At 44.0% G+C, this 21,416-nt stretch overlaps 1 protein-coding gene across 1 annotated transcript; it reads right to left on the bottom strand.

Moving 5' to 3' along the window:
- Positions 1-1,278: 1,278 nt before the first annotated feature.
- On the bottom strand, positions 1,279-2,921 carry VC83_03329 (uncharacterized protein). Its single transcript, XM_024466977.1, has one exon. It carries the CDS (start codon positions 2,857-2,859, stop codon positions 1,327-1,329), a length of 1,533 nt encoding a protein of 510 aa, XP_024325779.1. The 5' UTR covers positions 2,860-2,921; the 3' UTR covers positions 1,279-1,326.
- Between the last annotated feature and the right edge of the window lie 18,495 nt (positions 2,922-21,416).

Here is a 21,416-nt window from a genome sequence, read left to right as displayed (position 1 = left end):
GAGGTGGACTTCGATTTTGTGTAGACTATCGCAAACTAAATGCAATCACAAGGAGAGACTCATACCCACTTCCCCTCATTGATGAAACATTGGCTCAAATCACAGGTGCCAAATATCTTACAAAGAATGATATTAGACATGCCTTTAATCGAATTCGCATGCAGACAGAGGAGGACAAAGATCTGACAACATTCAAAACTCGATTTGGATCATACAAATACAAAGTTCTTCCATTTGGACTTACAAATGGCCCAGCAACATTCCAACGATATATGAATGAAACATTAATGGAATACATAAACAAATTCGTCACTGCATACATGGACGATCTTCTTGTCTATAGCACAAGTAAGGAGGAACATGTTAAGCATGTCAAAATGGTTCTACAAAAGCTTCGAGAAGCAGGACTACAAGCAGATATAGCAAAATGATCGTTAAGTTGACAAGTGGTTTCCTAATGTTTGAATAGTTCTTCATAAACCTTCGATAGAACACACAGAATCCGATAAAAGCTTGCGTGTCCCGTAATGATTTTGGTGCTTTCCAATCGAGTATAGTGTTCACCTTTCCAGGATCCATGTGAATTCCATTAACTCCAATGATGAGTCCTAAGAATTTTGTCTCTTGAACGAAGAATTCGCACTAGCGCAGTCGAAGCACCAACAGCATTCCCAATTTGCCGCCCATCTCCACAAAAACAACACCATCTCTACGTCTTGCCCTGACTCTGCCTCGTTGAAAATATGGCCTGCTTTCAGCATCTCTACTTCAGATGCATTTCGCCATATTGTAACGGGGTGCCGCCGTTACAGTACATGTGGTATATAAAGCGTGTTACGCGTATTCCGGGCGAGCCGGAATACTGTAGTCTTTTTGGCTCAGTGGGATGTAGCGCGAGCGTAACCGTACATCATTACACATATCCATCCCCATTTTCGACAAGCACTCGGATAGGATTTAGCAGATTATTGCCACGGCTGGGAGTCTCGTATTTTTCCTTGATACCGATTTATGGGTGTGTAGCCTTGATGTGGCGAGAATCACGACAAGCAGTCATGGAGCTATGAGGCATTTTTTCTTGCTTTCGAAGTGGCAGAGCAGTGATAGAGGCTTTATCATTGAATACATGCCATCAAGGCGAGAGTTTATAATAGCGATGAAGCATGGCATACTTGTTTTCAGCAGGGGATTGGAATTCGAGGAGCCTTGGTTCTCATAATGTACGGGAGTCATAGAACCTGTAACGCCGACAAGTACTTTGGGAGCGCAAGTCAAGGCTATTAGAATACAGTAACTCGTATTATGTTCGGAATATATGGGTTGCTACTATTTGTCGTTTAGACCTTTGCTCCCAATTTCCACAAACCGCTCCAGAACTGACTCCCTTATTCTCACCTCTGAAATCCCCATATTCTGCGGAAACCACCCCTTAATACTCTCCTCCTTTCCGAGTATCATCATTCCCAATGCCTTACCACACAGCCAGGCATTCACCATTCCCTCCCCCGAATACCCCACGCTCACCCATTCCGCTCCCTGTCCCGACCCCCTCTCAGTTAAAGACCCAGGCAGCTTTCCAACCCAGGGAAGCATATCAACACTAAACCCCATATTCCCCGTCCACATGCTCTTCACCTCAAACCCATCTCCCCCGACATTCTCAAATGCCCTCCCAAGACCTTGCCTCAAATGCTCCGCAACATTCTCATTTAACTCCGCGTCGCTCGCGACGCCCATCTCCACCAGGCCACTAAACCCTGCTTGCACAAACCCACCTCCAAACATCATCTCCCCTCCACCGTCCCATTCATCCCCTCTAGTTTCTCTCTTCGGTAACTGTGTCAAGTAATCAAACCCGACATCATACTCAAAGCTCCACGACCTCTCTTCCCCCTGATGCGAAAATCCCTGTGGCGGCACCTGCGCCGACATCTGCCCACGTAGCGGATAAACCCTCCCTCTAAATCCCGGAACTAGGTGGCCAATATGGGCATTACTTGCATGGACGACATGCCTTGCTCTGATATCACCCCTCGGCGTCGATACAATGAAAAGTCCATCCTCAGACATTGAAATACTCGTCGCAGGCGTATGCGCACAAACATGGAACCCCTCATCATCGCGCTTCAGGTTCGCCAGCACACCAGATACAAAAAGATACGGCCACATCGCTCCAGCTTTGCCCTTGATAATTCCATATGCCCCCGGTACCCCCATCGTCTGCATCTCTTCTGCCCCCTCAGTAGTCTTGCAAGCATCTACTTCCCCTCCGAAGTCCTCCTTGAACCCTTTGACTGCCGCTTTCCCCCTTTCCCATCCCTTCTTCCCATAGAACACACACGTAGACTCCACGACTCTCATCCCGCACTCTTCGCTGAGGTCCTCTTCAGAAACAACACGCATAAGCTCATCCACGTGCGCCATCCGGAAGCGCGTGATCTTTTTCGCTTCCTCCCGCCCGTACCGCGTCACTAGGTCCCCGTACTCCTCCCATCCGACTTCGTTCACGTGGCCTCCATTGCGTCCTGTGGCACCACTGCATACATCGCGAGCATCGAGGACGACGATGGGATTTTGTTTCTTGTCTTGTTTCGACAACGAGGAGCGCTGGGATCGGACGAGGTGCCGTGCGATGGAGGTACCGGTTATGCCGGAGCCGATGATGACAATTTCAGCATCTGGAGGTGGGGGCGATGGGGATGTAGAGAATGCAGGATGGAGGGGCGAGAGCCAGAAGGAGGAGGTTGCTGGGGGTGAGATGGTGGGCAGGCCGGGGTCAGAGAGGATTCGGGTTATGGCTTCTGACTTTGCAGCTGAGGGGATGTCAGGGGACGATAGTAAGGGAAGGATAAACGACATTGTATGTTGTAATTTGAGGTTGTTGTTGTGTTGATGTAGATATGGGGCGACGTGGGGTTTGTAGGGCGGGGGGTGCGGGTAGAGGCGGGAGTGGGGTTCACGTTGTACAAAGTATAATCGTGGGTGGAAGCAATGTGCGGCAACTCGAAGCGAGGGGAAGCAATATGCGGCAACTCAAATTCAACCTGCATATGTTCACCGCTACTCTCACCAAAACCCTCAGCATTCCCGTACATAGTATTTTATATAGTAATTAAGTGTAACTCATATAATCTTGTTATCGTTAATGACAGTGGGTATTCAAACGACGACATTGCAATTCAATACCTCTAGGGTGCGTCATGGGGAACCGGTGGTCCTAGACCGGCAGTCTGAAACATTTCTAACCTAGACCGTGGTCTAGGTGTGGAATCATTAAAGAAAAGGAAGGGCCTAATTCTAACCCTTGCTCCTAGCTAGAAGCTTAGAACTAAAGAACCCAAGATGCTACAGGCTTAGAAGTCTGCTTAGAACTCCGCTAGAAAGACAACGTTGTCATACTGAAACTCAATCTTCAAAGTGGAGAGCTTGTTTGAGAGCTGGTGAAGGAGGAGTGGCTGTGAAGCTTAATGCGCGTAATGTTTCTACGGATAGTTCTGCTTCTAGGGAACTGGCCCAAGCGTAGACGCGCATGCCTCTGTGGTTGATGGAAACGAAATTATCCGCGTAGAGAGGATGGTTGAAAATGGCTGTGTTGCTATCACCTTCGTGATTTATTAGGAGTCCGATTTTATCGCCCATTGTCGTCCAAACCTCAGCTGACGTTTTACTTTGAGCTCTCATTCAAAGTATAACCTGGAGATAGCAACGCTTTTCCAGGTTGCTGACGAGGTCTCTGGGTGCCGGCTGTGATATGGATACTATCGGTCCATTGCCATCGCTCCGTCTTGGAGCGATGTCGTCTATAAAGAGAAGTGTTATAGCTTGGTGATTAGTATCAAAACTAAAGACTTGGGTCCCTTCTTCTGGGTTCCAAACTTTCACTTTCCGAATGCCACTAGAGACCATATATTTATCCTCGCTACTAAAAATAAGCATCTTTGCCCTTTCGCCGTGGCTAAGGGTAAATTTTGGGCGATAGACTCTTTTAGAGGAATATAGTACCGTCAGATAATGATACCGCTGCGTACTGCTCTCCTCAAACCTACAAGTCACCATACATATCTTGGCTTATCACACCAACAACAGAAGCAATACTACTCAACGATTGCTGCAAACTCTTCTACTACATCTGTTTATGCTACATACATCACGGCATATCATTTGGACACTCATTGAACAAGTTATTAAGAAAATATCCTCCTTAAGGGGGTGGGCCAATACTACCACATGGCATATCTCTACCAACTAGAGGCCTAGGAACATGAACGATAGCTCTAGAAGCTTCTACAACCCTCTATGATTCATTACACGTCATCGCTCCTTAGTTACCCACAAAATTGGTTAAGTTATGACATAATTTATCTATAGGTACTCTGACCTTGGACCTCCTTTTCACTTCCTATAGGCTAGGAACCCAAGAGATGGTTCTATGGGATTCTCTTACGTTCACTACATGATTAGCAAGCTAGTTGTGGGTCGCACTTGATTTCTAATACATTTACCAAGCCTGGTTAGTCATGGAAAGTCTTGGAAAATGAGAGAACTACACTCCTTTGGCATAAATAGGATTGCCCTTTCCTTAAGAAAGGGCAAGCAGGCAATACAGTAAATCAACTATCACATACTTCCACGTCTTTTACAAGCTTCCAAGCATTCATCTTGTTACTCCTTGTTTCTGAAAAGTCAGTGAGGTGTTAACCTCTGACTTACCCCTGAGTTCCCAGACTCAACATTTGTTGCAACTTGTCTGAACCACTTCACTACATCATACACCTGATTGCTGCGTTGTGGAATAGTCTAAGCTACAACCCTTTGGCTCTGTTTCCTAAGACAGTGTGTTGTCTTAGTAAAATCATCCCTTCCTTGGGTGGCTAGATTCTCACATCTGGTGCACCCACCATTACAGATATTACCACATAGCATATCTCTACAACCCTCTATGATTCATTACACATCATCACTCCTTAGTTACTGGGTGTAACACTGACTTCTAAATGATAGAAGTGTCATACTGACATTCGTTGCACTCAGTTTGCTATCAAACTCAAGAGCAAACTCAGAAATATCCTCCTCAAACCTACAAGTCACTTGTAACGCTGACTTCTAAACGATAGAAGACACAGAGGTTCTCTTGCGTAAAGGTTTACTTATCAGAGGAGGCAGGGGATCGGACACAAAGGCTTCAAGTAACACGTTACTAGTATATAACAAATACTGTATTGAGTTGAGCACGAAGCTCCTATCTAAGAACTAACTATCTACTTATATAGTGGCGTCGTGCCTAGTGGACTCCTGGGAACTCACTCGAGTCCTCGGAGTCCTGGACTCTTAGGATTCTTCTCATCATCCTGCGAGTCCGTCACGTGCCTAGTGGACTCCTGGGAACTCACTCGAGTCCTCGGAGTCCTGGACTCTTAGGACTCTTCTCATCATCCTGCGAGTCCGTCACATGATACTTTCGGAACTACTATTCCCCGCTGCCCCTCCAGATACCAGGGCCGGTCTCATGCGACCTCCCTCCTTCCTGTCCTGTAGTTGGCCAGCCTTCTTGTTCCGTCGTAACATCACTATACATATTTTGGCTTGTCACACCAACAACAAGAGCAATACTACTCAATGATTGCTACAACCCTCTATGATTCATTACACGTCATCGCTCCTTAGTTACCCACAAGATTGGTTAAGTTATGACATAATTTGTCTATAGGGGTACTCTGACCTTGGACCTCCTTTCAAGGAACCTAGGAGATGGTTCTATGGGATTCTCTTACGTCGACTACAGTTACCAAGCCTGGTTAGTCATGGAAAGTCTTGGAAAAAGAGAGAACTACACTCCTTTAGCATAAATAGGATTGCCCTTTCCTTAAGAAAGGGCTAGGGTGCATCATGGGGAACCGGCGGTCTCAGACGGGCGGTCCGAAACATTTCCAACCCAGACCACGGTCTGGGTTGGAAATCCAGGGCAAACCGCCCAGACCGGTCAGGTCCAAGAGAAAAAGTTCCTCCAGACGCCAATGAAGTAAAGGTGCAGTGGGATATGATCATAGTAGATCCTAGGTATGTTAGCTGATTACTATAAATATTAACGTACATGTATAACGAGTCGGCCACCCAAGCGAGTCGGCCACTTTCCACTGACCACCTATATATTATATAAATCAATTCAACTACAATGCCTTAAATCAATTAAAACTACTCAGAATCGCCATCTTCAGACGTCTCCCAAACTACTTGACAAGTTCGCGAATTATGACCAGTTTGGCTGCAGTTGCCACAACGCCGAGTACGTAGCTGAGCCCGCTCTGTAGAACTACCCTCCCTACGTGTATTTTCTCTCCTAGCATCAACTATACCCTTTTCTAGCCGTATCGCATTAGCTTCAGGTGCTGAAAGCGAACCTCCAAGCTGTAGGCGGCTCTTTTTAGCCCTCCGGCGTTTGCTTAGTAACTCATTTGCTGTACAAAGCTCCTGGTTCTCAGCTTCAAGAAGGACTAGTCTGTGTGCTAGCATTGAGATACCTTTAGCCTGGGCGTCAACTACATTATATAAATGGGTTGGAGAGCTACCCTGATGCCTAGCAATCCTAGATTTCAAGGTAGTAGAGCTTTGAACAGCCTCAATTGCTGTAGTTGGCGTTTTTAGACCCCAGGAGGTAGCGGTTCCTGGCCGAGAGTTTGACGGTGTAGGCGTTCTAGGCTTAAAATCCAGCTGAGAAATTACTGTTTCAGGGTCGTATGGAACAAGGCCAGTTGCTCGGAAGCCAGCTCGTACATTCTCTTCTCCCATTGAAGCAAAAAAGGCCTGCTGGAAGGCAGGAAAGAAGTCGTATTTAGTAATGTGAGTTATATGCCTCCACATCATCTGCTCAATTGCCTTGCTATACGAAGCTTTTAAAGGGCTAAAACAGCCTACATCGAGAGGCTGGAGGATATGCGATGAATGGGGAGGCATGCAAAGCGGTATAATATTGTTAAGCTTGCAGAAATCGTCGAATTCAGTAGCCCGGTGGCTGTTGTGGCCATCGAGGATTAGAAGTCTATATCCACCAGTTGTACGAGGCTTAGTACATCCCTCAAAGTGATTCAACCAATCTAGGCCTATAGCGTTTGTAGTCCAGCCATTTTCGCTCGGATGGATCCGCCAGGTTGGTGGGAATTGGCCGTTGGTATACCAGGAGAGGAGGTGATATTTGCCCTTAACAATGATATATGGCGGCATTGCCCAGCCATCTGCACATACACCCTGGATTACAGAAACCCATTCCCGATTGCCAGGCTGCTTTGTACGAGGTCTGTCCTGTCGATCAGAGGTTGTTACAACCTTAGCATGCGAGAGCATTCCCATCAAAAACCCAGTCTCATCAAAGTTGTAGATGTCTGAGTTGACAATACCGTATTTTGCAATTGTATTCTGTACAAGTGCAAACCAAGCTTGTATAATCTTAGGATCTTCAGCTAGGGCCCTCTGGTAGTCAATTTGACGTCGAAAACGCATATTAAGGGCTGGTTGGCGTCGTACGAAGTTCCCTGCCCATCGTGAGCCAACACACATTGCGTCGCATACCCCAAGGAGGCAATTGGCCATATCTTGTATATCTTCGAGCTGGGGCGGAAATCCTTGCTCAATTAGATCAATAATACGATCAAGAAGCACACTCTCTTCAGTATTGGTCAACTTCCTCCTATTTGCAGTTATATCGCGTCTTGATAGTTTTCCAGTGCGTCGGTCGGCCAAAGTCGCCCGGGGAACCTTATAGATACCTGCTGCAGCTCGTTCGGTAAGTTTAGGGTCGTTTTTAAGAGCTTCAATTGCTAGGATTATACGGCTTTCATTTGAAGTAGATTCCATTTTTGTACGTAGAGGGAAATAGTTGCAAAGTAAAAGGTGGTGGAAATGGTGGAAAGTGGCTGACTCGCTTGGGTGGCCGACTCGCTTGGGTGGCCGACTCGTTATACATGTACGTTACTATAAGGTCATACCTAGTAGTGCTTGGGTCAATAGCTGGTGGAAGCTTCTGCAAGAAGTCGGGATCGGTGTTGATTTTGTTGATGATCTTCAGGTAAAGCGATATGCTTTAGCCCACTTCTTCCGCCAGATCTGAAAGGCAAGATCTTGGTATTTCTGCATGTATATTAGTGTTAACATATAGATGTTACGACGGAACAAGAAGGCTGGCCAACTACAGGACAGGAAGGAGGGAGGTCGCATGAGACCGGCCCTGGTACCTGGAGGGGCAGTGGGGAATAGTAGTTCTGAAAGTATCACGTGACGGACTCGCAGGATGATGAGAAGAATCCTAAGAGTCCAGGACTCCGAGGACTCGAGTCACGTGACGGACTCGCAGGATGATGAGAAGAATCCTAAGAGTCCAGGACTCCGAGGACTCGAGTGAGTTCCCAGGAGTCCACTAGGCACGACGCCACTATATAAGTAGATAGTTAGTTCTTAGATAGGAGCTTCGTGCTCAACTCAATACAGTATTTGTTATATACTAGTAACGTGTTACTTGAAGCCTTTGTGTCTGATCCCCTGCCTCCTCTGATAAGTAAACCTTTATGCAAGAGAACCTCTGTGTCTTCTATCATTTAGAAGTCAGCGTTACAGTAGAGAGGTATTGATTGGAAGTTGGTTATACCTTTTGAGTGTCTCCAGCTTGTTGTTCAACCTTCTCCTGGATAGTGCTCAGCTCCTTCATCCCAATTCCATCAGCAGCGTCATCCTGGCGCCACATTGCCTCTTGTGCCACATCATCATCCCCATTCTCAGTCTCCCAAGCTTTGTTTCCATCGTCCCATATAGCATACGCCCCCCCACCTTCACCAATTCCAAGTTGTTGCTGTACGAGGCTTGCATGTGTACCATCCTGGGTGCTGTTCTATGGTTACTATAATGATTACTATAAGATGATCTAAGAGACATACCGCTTCAGAATAATCTTGTCCTTCTTTGCCTTGAGCTTCTCTTTTTGTTCCACCTTACTCATATCCTTGAATTGCTGGGTAGCCTTGAGTTTCTTGACAGCGTATACAATCGCAGCAGTGTCAGCGCGTTTTGCATTATCAATCTTGAGTTTATGGTCATCCATATTGTTGCAGCGTGTTTGGACACGCTTGGTGAATTCATTCGTGGATTTTTTGGCCGGGGACTTCCGCTTGCCAACCATGATGAGGGAGAGGCTGGTTACTATAGTTATTACTATAAGAATAGATGAAAATGACAGAGTAGACTTACTTTGATGATCTCAATAGTTCTGGCTTGTGGTGTGGTGTTGTGGTGTGGTGTTTGGAGGTTGAAGAAGAAAAGTGGTGGTGGGTAGAAGGAAAATTAAGAAGAAGAAGAAGTGGTGGGTAAAACACGTTAATAAGGCTGTTGTTGTGGTAAAATTCACTTGAATGCCTATTTTCATATATTAGGTGAAGCTTAAGACTTCTCGCTTAAGCGAGAAGGTGTTGTTGACAATAACCTCACCAAACAACTATTTCCTATTTTCAGCAAACCCTCAATATGTAATCGGTTGTAGATTGTTGGTTAGTTCCTCTACCTTATAGTAATACTTATATTAACCTTAATAGCTCCATGGCTTCAGATTCTGAAGCGGAACAATATCGGCCCGGTCGCAATTCCGAACCTCCGTCTACCCCACCAAGTCCGAACCTCCGTCTACCCCACCAAGTCCAGTTTCTCCTCCACACCGTCAAAGTGAATGGATCCAACAACAAGCCCCTCAATCTCCTGAAATACCACAACAACGCCGCAGCAACAAAAACCTACAGCTTCACATTCCGCAATCGTCGAAGAAAAGGAAGGGTCCTATTTGTAATGGTGGGTGCACCAGATGTGAGAATCTAGCCACCCAAGGAAGGGATGAATTTACTAAGACAACACACTGTCTTAGAAAACAGAGCCAAAGGGTCGTAGCTTAGACTATTCCACAATGCAGCAATCAGGTGTGTGATGTAGTGAAGTGGTTCAGACAAGTTGCAACAAATGTTGAGTCTGGGAACTCAGGGATAAGTCAAAGGTTAACACCTCACTGACTTTTCAGAAACAAGGAGTAACAAGATGAATGCTTGGAAGCTTGGAAAAGACGTGGAAGTATGTGATAGTCGATTTACTGTATTGTCTGCTTGCCCTTTCTTAAGGAAAGGGCAATCCTATTTATGCTAAAGGAGTGTAGTTCTCTCATTTTCCAAGACTTTCCATGACTAACCAGGCTTGATAACTGTAGTCGACATAAGAGAATCCCATAGAACCATCTCCTAGGTTCCTAGCCTATAGGAAGTGAAAGGAGGTCCAAGGTCAGAGTACCCCTATGGACAAATTATGTCATAGACAAATTATGTCATAGACAAATTATGTCATAACTTAACCAATCTTGTGGGTAACTAAAGAGCGATGACGTGTAATGAATCATAGAGGTTCGTAGGAGCTTTTAGAGCTATCGTTCATGCTCCTAGGCCTCTAGTTGGTAGAGATATGTCATGTGGTAATATGAGTGATGTCATGTAATGAATCATAGAGGGTTGTAGAGATATGCTATGTGGTAATATCGGTCCAGCAACTAAGGAGCGATGACGTGTAATGAATCATAGATGGTTGTAGCAATCGTTGAGTAGTATTGCTCTTGTTGTTGGTGTGATAAGCCAAAATATGTATAGTGACTTGTAGGTTTGAGGAGGAGATTTCCAAGTTTGCTCTTGAGTTTGATAGCAAACTGAGTGCAACGAATGTCAGTATGACATGATACCCCTCTTAAGGACGTTTGTTAGCTGTGTGCCTGCCCTTTAGCCAGGTGGCTTTCTTAGAAAGAAATTCTAGAATCAGCTTGGATGCATTTTTTAGATTTCTCTTAGGTTCCCAAGTGTTGTTACTTGTAGGATAGCCTTTCCACTTAACGAGGAAGTAGTCCTGACCTCTAAGTGTCTTTTTGTCAAGGATAGACTCTACTTCATATTCTGGTTGATCCAAAATCAGAACAGGAGGTGGAGGAGACTGAAGTGGTCTTAAGGAACTTTCTTGTGCCTTAGACAAGAGAGATGCATGGAAGACATTATGGATAGTCCAAATAGGTGGTAATGCAAGCTCGAAAGCATTCTTGCCAATAGTCCTTGTGATCTTAAAGGGTCCAAGTCTTTTAGTATCAAGTTTGTCTGATGGTCTAGTAGTTGTGATATGTCTTCTAGACAAAAAGTCTTGATCACCAACTTTGAATTGTGGTGCAACCACCCCCCTGTTAAAGGCCTGAGCCTGCTCGTCTTGTGCACACTGTATTTGGACCTTGAGATAGTCCTGGAGGCCCTTAAGGTAGATGATTCTTTCAGTAGCAGAAGGGTTTTTGAGATTTTCAGGACAATTAAGTTCTGCCACTTCAAACCTAGGGTGATAACCATAGTTTGCATAGAAAGGTGTCTCTTTTGTGGTGTTAGAGACCGTGTTGTTGTAAGCAAATTCTGCAAGATGGAGAAGATCTACCCAGTTGTCTTGAGCATAGTTTGTATAAATTCTTAGATATTGTTCAAGTACAGAGTTGACTCTCTCTGTCTGGCCATCTGTTTGAGGGTGATAAGCTGTAGAAAAGCGTTGTTCCATGTTTAAGAGTTTAGAGAACTCCTTAAAAAAGTTTGAAGTGAAAACTGCTCCCCTATCTGAGATCCAGTGTCCAGGAATTCCATGATATTTAAAGACCACCTTGAGGAATAGCCACGCAAGTTCAGAAGCTGTGATAGTCTCATTGCAAGGCTCAAAGTGTGCCATTTTTGTGAGCCTTTCTACCACCACAAGGATAGAGTCATAAGGGGTAGCACCCCCTTTTGGGATAGAAGGAGGCAACTTGACTATAAAGTCAATGGATATGGAGTCCCATGGGCGTTCTGGTATAGGTAGAGGCTGCAAGAGGCCATAGGGCTTTTGCCATGTAGGTTTGTTCAAGTTGCAAGTAGTGCAAGAAGATATATAGTCTTGAAGAGTAGTCCTTAGACTAGGCCAGTAGAACTTTCTTGTTAGAAGTTCATAAGTTTTTGCAAAGCCAAAGTGCCCTGCAGCTGGAGCATCATGGAACTGCTGTAGGAGGTGTAGCTGTAATCGTTTATTCCTTGGGACATAGATATAGCTCTTGAATAAGAGAAGTCCTTGCTGATTTTTTGAGAAATTTTGTAGTCCAACTTTCTCAAGAGAGGAGCCTTTCTTCTGGAGGTATTCCAAAGTTCTTTTCGCAAAGGGATCATGGTTGTAAGCATCTTTGAATGCTTTAAGAAGTGTTGCTGAGGGTGTATAGTCTTTAAAGGTCTCTGGTTCCTGAGAAGAGGTAATGGGGGCAACTTGGTCTTGAGGGGATAAGTTTCCCTCTAAGTCCTCTGTAGTGCGAGGGTTGCTTAAAGATGCTGCTATAAGCTTTGTAGAGTCTAGCAGGGCCTTTGTATTGCTTGTTTTAGCAGAAATTGGTAGTCATGTCTTCTTGAGAGGAGATCTGCTCTTTGATTCTTGGCCCCTGAGACATGTTTTATAACAAAGTCAAAACCTCCTAGTTGTTCAGACCACCTTGCTTGTCGTCGATTGAGCTGTTTAGTGGTTGTAAAGGTCAAGAGATTTGAATGGTCACTGTAAATAGTGATAGGATAGTTTGCCCCTTCAAGGTAGCATCTCCAATGCTTTAGAGAACATACTATGGCAAGCAGTTCCTTGTCTGTAATGGGATAGTTTTGTTCGGCTGCTGATAGCTTTCTTGAGTAAAATGCCACAGGCTGTAGCTCTTCTTGTTTGTCCTTTGGAGCTTGGTATAAGATTCCAGAAATAGCAAAATCTGAGGCATCTGTTTCAAGAGTGGCAGGTTTCAAGGGGTTAAAGTGTAGTAACATTTTCCCTTCTTTGAATTCTCCTTTAAGAGCATCGAAAGCATCTTGCTGTGTCTTATCCCAGTGATACAAAGTATCCTTGTGAAGTAATTGAGTAAGGGGTAAAGCCAAGGATGTATATCTTGGTATAAACCTCCTGTAATAGTTGGCAAACCCAAGGAAAGACTGAACCTCTTTAATGCTGGAAGGAATAGGCCACGTTTGTACTGCTTTTGTCTTTTCAGGATCCATCTGAATGCCTTCTGTTGAAATTCTATGTCCCAAGAAATCAACTTGAGACATATGGAAAAGACATTTCTCAAGTTTGCAAAAGAGTTGTGCTTGAGATAGCTTCTCTAAGACTTGTCTAACATGTAGAATATGCTCTTGAGTGTCTAAAGAGTATATAAGAATGTCGTCTAAGTAGACAACAACAAAGATATCCAAGTAAGGTCTTAGAATATCATTCATGAGAGCTTGGAAAGAAGCAGGTGCATTGGCAAGCCCAAAAGGCATTACCTGGTATTCAAAATGACCATAGCGTGTTCTGAATGCTGTCTTCCACTCATCATCTTCCTTGATGCGTATCAGGTTATAAGCTCCCCTGAGATCTAACTTGGTAAAGATCTTTGCTGAAGAGAGCCTATCCATGAGCTCAGGGATAAGGGGTAAAGCATATCTGTTTTTAACAGTGACTGCATTAAGGCCCCTATAATCAACACAGAGACGCAAGGAGCCATCTTTCTTCTTGACAAAGAGAATGGGAGCTCCTGCTGGTGAGGAAGAAGGTCTGATAAAGCCAGAACTAAGGTTCTCATCTAGGTATTCTCTGAGAGTTTTCAGCTCTAATTCAGATAGAGAGTAGATAGGGCCGTAGGGAGGCATTGAGCCTTCTGCGAGTGGTATCTCATGGTCATAAGGCTGGTGCTTTGGCAGAATTGATGCCTTTGCCTTGTCAAAAAGATGTTGGTAGTCTTGGTATGCTAAAGGCAAAATGACCTCCTGAGATGATTTCTCCAAATCTGAAGTAGCTGCTATCTCCAGGACAGGTTGGAAAGGTTTAACCCATATCAGAGATGATATATCGTCCATAGTTTGGTCAAAATCCTTGATCTGGGACAAGTCTGAGTCTTGGACCTGAATAGGGGTAACTGAGGCTTGAAGGGTTTTTTCAGTATTGAGCTCAGGATTTGAGCTAAACCCAAGCGATAAATGCTTCCAATTGATAGTTGGATCATGCCTTTGAAGCCATGGAAGACCTAGGATGACTGGGTACTTTATTGGTATAACATCTAAAGAGATGGTGTCTGAAAATGTTGATTTTCCTAGGGGAATCTCAAGTTTGAGTACTGGGGTGTTGCAGGTAATGGAACCTGAACTGATAGGAGTTCCATCAATGACTCGGAGCAACTCTGGAGTGCGTTTGGGAATTGTAGGTAACTGGTGTGTCAAGATGAGGTCTTGAGATATAAAGTTGCCTGTTGCCCCTGAGTCTATCATAGCCCTTGTAGATAACACCTGTTGTTTGAAATGGAGTTGAATAGGGATTAACAGGTGTGTGAAACTCTGAGAAAGCACCATCGACACATCTTTGTTGTCTAGGGGAGAAGTTGTAGTCTCAGTTGAAGTTGTGCCTGGTGGGGATTTTTCAAGTTTTTCAGGAATAGCAGCTGTGACTGTGTCTGAGGCTGCTATATGTTTTGAATCAGCACTCCCCCGTGCTGAATAGCACTCCTGAATTCTGTGCCCCCCTTTGCCACAGTATAAACAAAGGTTGTTGTCCATTCTGTGTTTTCTTTCTTGAGGAGTAAGTTTACCCCTTTTCAGTTTTTGAGGGCTTCTTGTAGGCTGAGGTGCTGGATTTGGTGTAGATCTCTTTATAGAGGCGTCTAAGTCCATAGGTTCAGGTGCTGAGTCCTTAGCAGTTGGTGTAGAGGTGTAATTGTTGAAATTTCTTGTTGGTGTAAGGATGCCTCCTTACACGGGGTACCCTCGGACCCGTAAGACAACGCGGAATAGGCGACATAGTAGTATAGCAGCATAGATGTTCTAGGGTCGGGGTCGATTCGGGCGGCAGACGGGAGTGGATCTACCGGTACGCTAAGGCCTAGCCGAGTCGGACCCCATTTAGGTACATAAGGGGTAGGAAGCTATAAGCTCCCCTTTCATCTTTTTTGTATCCTTCGTAGTAGACCTATAGGATAGAATACAGCATCACCTCCGACTCGCACTCCCATATGCACCTACGGAGAGCCGTATTCCCTGTGTCCTTACAGTTGGATGCCAGTCTTGGTTCTTCTCCTTTCTTCTTTCAAAAAGCCTATCATCAAGTCTGACAGCTTTCTCTATAAGCGTTTGAAGTGTTGTAGGGCATTCTTCTTTGCTGAGTTCATCCTTAATAGAGCTCTTGAGCCCTTGGTAGTAAGTGAAGACTAAGGCTTCTTCATTCCAAGTCAAGTGAGAAGTGATTCTCCTAAATTCTGTTGTATACTGAGCAGCAGAGGTCTTTTGACATAGCTTCTGTAGCTCTCTTTCTGCTGTAGCAGTTTCGTTGATGTCTCCAAAGGTCCTGGTAAGTTCCTCTTGAAACTGGTCATAAGAGGTAATCAAAGGTGTAGTGGTATTTTGGTTGTTGCCACTAAGTCTTCTAAGATATGGCTCAAAGAAGTTGAATGCAGATCCACGGAGGTAGCTGGCAGCGAAATATATCTTCTGAATGTCTGAGGTGAACTGATGAGGCCTGAGGGTGAAGTAGATGTCCAGTTGCATAAGAAATCCCTTCAACTTCCTCCTGTCTCCATGGTATAAATCTGGTGTTTGCACTTTAGGAAGTGCACCTGGGGTACCCGACATAGCCAGAGGAGCTGTGGGAAGCTCTGTATGATGTGTCTGAGTTGAGGATTGTGTTGCTGAAGTGTTTGGCTTGAAAGGTGTTTTCCAAATTCTCAAGTTTGTTTGCTATATTTTGTATAAAGGCAAACAGTTGTTGCATCTGCTGTACAGCAGTAGTTGTAGGAGCTTGGTCATCCTCCATTGTAGTATCGAAGTGCTGCTATAGAAATAGTTGAAGCTTGAAGCAGACAAGGTGTAATGGTGGGTGCACCAGATGTGAGAATCTAGCCACCCAAGGAAGGGATGAATTTACTAAGACAACACACTGTCTTAGAAAACAGAGCCAAAGGGTCGTAGCTTAGACTATTCCAAAACGCAGCAATCAGGTGTGTGATGTAGTGAAGTGGTTCAGACAAGTTGCAACAAATGTTGAGTCTGGGAACTCAGGGGTAAGTCAGAGGTTAACACCTCACTGACTTTTCAGAAACAAGGAGTAACAAGATGAATGCTTGAAAGCTTGGAAAAGACCTGGAAGTATGTGATAGTCGATTTACTGTATTGTCTGCTTGCCCTTTCTTAAGGAAAGGGCAATCCTATTTATGCTAAAGGAGTGTAGTTCTCTCATTTTCCAAGACTTTCCATGACTTACCAGGCTTGGTAACTGTAGTCTACGTAAGAGAATCCCATAGAACCATCTCTTAGGTTCGTAGCCTATAGGAAGTAAAAGGAGGTCCAAGGTCAGAGTACCCCTATGGACAAATTATGTCATAGACAAATTATGTCATAACTTAACCAATCTTGTGGGTAACTAAAGAGCGATGACATGTAAATGAATCATAGAGGTTCGTAGGAGCTTTTAGAGCTATCGTTCATGCTCCTAGGCCTCTAGTTGGTAGAGATATGTCATGTGGTAGTATAAGTGATGTCATGTAATGAATCATAGAGGGTTGTAGAGATATGCTATGTGGTAATATCGGCCCAGTAACTGAGGAGCGATGATGTGTAATGAATCAGTGTAACGCTGACTTCTAAACGATAGAAGACACAGAGGTTCTCTTGCATAAAGGTTTACTTATCAGAGGAGGCAGGGGATCAGACACAAAGGCTTCAAGTAACACGTTACTAGTATATAACAAATACTGTATTGAGTTGAGCACGAAGCTCCTATCTAAGGAAATACTATCTACTTATATAGTGGCGTCGTGCCTCATGGGTAATCTGGATAGTTGGCGGATAGCTAGATATTCAGGATAGTTCGTGGATAGCTCAACTATCCAATGTCCACTAGTTTCTGCAACTATCCATTAGCCCCGTCACATGGCAGCCTACCCCGCTTCCCACTGTGACTCACACGTCACGTTATGTGACTCACACGTCACGTTACTAGGCCCTGGCCCTGTAACCATGACATCATGTTACTATAGCCGTAACATATGAGTGATGTCATGTAATGAATCATAGGTTGTAGAGATATGCTATGTGGTAATATCGGCCCAGTAACTGAGGAGCGATGATGTGTAATGAATCATAGATGGTTGTAGCAATCGTTGAGTAGTATTGCTCTTGTTGTTGGTGTGATAAGCCAAAATATGTATAGTGACTTGTAGGTTTGAGGAGGAGATTTCCAAGTTTGCTCTTGAGTTTGATAGCAAAACTGAGTGCAACGAATGTCAGTATGACACTATTCTATCTCCATGATTAAAGATGGAAGTATTTAACCCAGATTATTGTTGGCTAAACCCAACTAAAAATTGGCGGGGCATTTTGAAGGTCAATTCTGGGAGCTATATACTAAACATTACGCCAACCAAGAACGATCAAGGCAATACCAAGACCAAAATAGCGAACTTGATATAGACCCAATGCCTTTATTATTAAACCAGAAACGAAGTTATAACTCTTGGAATCAAAATACTGATCAGGGAGGAGAGATAGAGCAGTACCTTGCCCTCCGTAAGTTTATAGTAATAATTATAGTAATTACCACTAACTATTATTAGCAGCCTCCAATCAACCACCATTACTATGGTGGAAATATAACGAAGGACAATTTCCTGGCCTTGCAGCTATGGCCCAGGATATACTTTGTATTCCAGCTTCAGAAGCTCTTGTTGAGCGAGTCTTTAGCACTGCCCGGACAGTGTGTAATTACAAGCGGAACTGAATGGCCCCTGAAACAATACGGGCAATTATGCTTGTTTATTACCGACAGAAGATTGAACGAGAGCGGCAATTTGAACACTATTCAGTAACTGATATTATTGATTCTACTAATATGACTGAAGAGGAAATAAGAGTATAACGCTATGGTTGACGCTATTCAAGACAAGATGGCAATACAGTATATTCCTGATCGAAGCTCTAATATGCCAAATACTCATAACAAGACACAGTGGAATTGTCATACTGACATTTGTTGCACTCAGTTTGCTATCAAACTGAAGAGCAAACTTAGAAATCTCCTCCTCAAACCTACAAGTCACTATACATATTTTGGCTTGTCACACCAACAACAAGAGCAATACTACTCAACGATTGCTACAACCCTCTATGATTCATTACACATCATTGCTCCTTAGTTACTATGCCGATATGACCACATAGCATATCTCTACAACCCTCTATGATTCATTACATGACATCACTCCTTAGTTACTGGGCTAATACTACACATGACATATCTCTAGCAACTAGAGGCCTAGGAACATGAACGATAGCTCCAAAAGCTTCTACAACCGTCTATGATTCATTACACGTCATCGCTCCTTAGTTACCCACAAGATTGGTTAAGTTATGACATAATCTGTCTATAGGGGTACTCTGACCTTGGACCTCCTTTCACTTCCTATAGGCTAGGAACCTAGGACATGGTTCTATGGGATTCTCTTACGTCGACTACAGTTACCAAGCTTGGTTAGTCATGGAAAGTCTTGGAAAATGAGAGAACTACACTCCTTTAGCATAAATAGGATTGCCCTTTCCTTAAGAAAGGGCAAGCAGACAATACAGTAAATCGACTATCACATACTTCCACATCTTTTCCAAGCTTCCAAGCATTGATCTTGTTACTCCTTGTTACTCCTTGTTTCTGGAAAGTCAGTGAGGTGCTAACCTCTGACTTATCCCTGAGTTCTCAGACTCAACATTTGTTACAACTTGTCTAAACCACTCCACTACATCATACACCTGATTGCTGCATTGTGGAATAGTCTAAGCTACGACCCTTTGGCTCTTTTTCCTAAGACAGTGTGTTGTCTTAGTAAAATCATCCCTTCCTTGGGTGGCTAGATTCTCACATCTGGTGCACCCACCATTACAGGAATGAGGAACGTTTAGCATTTATCCAAAAATGACGAGAGCTCCATGGCTTACAGAGGGTCCAGCAAACACAACGCCAATGCCAGAGTCAAGCTGTTACATCTACATTTGATACAAACTACCAAGAGTTAGATGATGAGGTAGTAGGGCTACCACCAAGTCAAAACGATGGTGATTATCAATTACCTTCACTGACAAGGCCATCTTCTATTGCAAAGAGGCCACATAATAATAATGGGGCTCAAATTCTTCAAAGAGAAATAGTCCCATCAATTGAATCAAGCCAATTCCGTAACACGTCGCGAAATTCAGGAGTCATGGCATAATGTAGATATATAGTAACAATTATAGTAATTGCTAACTACCAACCTATCTGTCTAAATTACTTGTAAAATATCCACTTGAAATGTTAAGGCGCAAATATCACCACAGTGATTTATAGGCATGTTAAACCCTGTGACCGGTCTGCCAAGAAACTGGTGGGGGACCGTAGGTTTGGAGGCTTCAGACCAGACCAGACCGTGGTCTGAGAATTTGGAACCAGACAGACCATGGTCCGGTCTGGTCCACGGGAACCAGTGGTCCAGGTCACCCATGACGCACCCTAGAAAGGGCAAGCAGACAATACATTAAATCGACTATCACATATACCTACGTCTTTTCCAAGCTTCCAAGCATTGATCTTGTTACTCCTTGTTACTCCTTGTTTCTGAAAAGTCAGTGAGATGCTAACCTCTGACTTATCCTGAGTTCTCAGACTCAACATTTGTTACAACTTGTCTAAACCACTCCACTACATCATACACCTGATTGCAGCATTGTGGAATAGTCTAAGCTACAACCCTTTGGCTCTGTTTCCTAAGACAGTGTGTTGTCTTAGTAAAATCATCCCTTTCCTTGGGTGGCTAGATTCTCACATCTGGTGCACCCACCATTACATACTGCCCCGTAAACCATATGCCTATTAGCTCCTAGCCCTAGGTAATACTGCTCTAAAATCCATTCCTTAAGGGCTTCTGTCTGAGCTGTAGAAAGCACCCTATTCTTACCCCCTCGTAATGGCTTCTGTAGGCGTAGGCGGCTGAGGCTTGACTCTATGGTCGACCTAGGGATGTGGAAAATCTGACTTGCAACACCTGCCAGCCATTTACAGGCATTTGATAAAGGAGTCTCTTCATTTAGCTTAAGGTTATCATTATACCATGAGTCCATATGAAGTTTCCCCGGAATGATAATGGCTTCTGCAATTGCTATACCACTTGCATTTACTCCCTCAATCACAGTAACAGAGAGCCGATTCTTAGGATTATCAACAGTCCATTGCTTTACGCCAATCGGCACAATAACAGCTGTAGATTTATAACATCCAATCATGTAGCTGGTCTTGTCAACATTCTATAAGTTATATGGCTTAATGTTGTGTTTTGTAATAAGTGCGTTATATGTAAGGAAAAATTCCTCAAACACCTCTTTCTTTTGTGCATGCTTTCTATGCATATTTAAAGACTTCGTATGAATCGAGTGGAATTCAGGGTGTGCCTTAAGGAAGCGTTGTAACCACCGTTGCGATGGGATCGTACGATCGGGTCGTAGGTCCGCAACAGCCCGTAAAACCATTGATTGGTCTGGAGGGACCCCACGCTTAAGTTAGTCATATATAAATTGACAAACTGCAGTATCTTGTACTTGATATAAAACTCGGTTTTGACCCCCGCGTCGGAGTGTCTCACGGTTGACATTAAACTTGCAGGCAACCCAAGTAATTGTATAAGTATCTGGTTGTTTCAAGTAGAACTGCTGGGCCTCAATAAGACGGTCAGCTCGACTTGGATCGCTATTCAAAGGCGTGGAGGGTTGTTGTTACGACAAATATTATTATTTCATCCATGTATCAAAGTGGCGGTGTACATGCACATATCGCTTTCGCGTGCACAGATCGCTGTCGCCACCTACGAGCGAAGCGAGGGGGTGTCCTATTGCCTGTCCATAGGTGTTTGTGTAGGGTAGGGAGGTCCGTTTGACTATAGGGTAGAGTAGTGAGGTGCTTTAATAGGAGGAAGGGGAATCACGTTTGCATTAGGGTCCATGTAGGATCCGAACGTTACGAGGGTTCTCATTCTAAATCCTTTTGAAGGAGGTCTCGTTATATGCTACATCACGGTAGAGCTCTTTTGTGCTAAGTACTCTTTCTAAGAGGATACGCTATATGGACTAGATGCCATGGGCACTTTGAGCTCATTTATTGATTGTGTATAATTGTAGAAGAGGCAGAGATTCCCGACCGTAAGATAAACCTCAGGGTCCGTTCCGACGGTTACAATACGAAGGTGAAAGAAATTTCATTACCATTATGAGATCGCTTGCTAAGATGGATCATTTAGTTTGGTTGGGGTTAGCATAATCAACTAGGCGGTTTAGATTTGCTGTAAACGGACT

Source organism: Pseudogymnoascus destructans (genome assembly GCF_001641265.1).
Source record: "Pseudogymnoascus destructans isolate 20631-21 unplaced genomic scaffold scaffold_6, whole genome shotgun sequence".
Classification (NCBI taxonomy): Eukaryota; Fungi; Ascomycota; class Leotiomycetes; order Thelebolales; family Thelebolaceae; genus Pseudogymnoascus; species Pseudogymnoascus destructans.
This window is presented reverse-complemented; position numbering and strand designations above follow the sequence as displayed.

Bases quoted from the DNA above. Each gene is read 5' to 3' on its own strand.
- VC83_03329 (XM_024466977.1), bottom strand. From the start codon at position 2,859: ATGTCGTTTATCCTTCCCTTACTATCGTCCCCTGACATCCCCTCAGCT.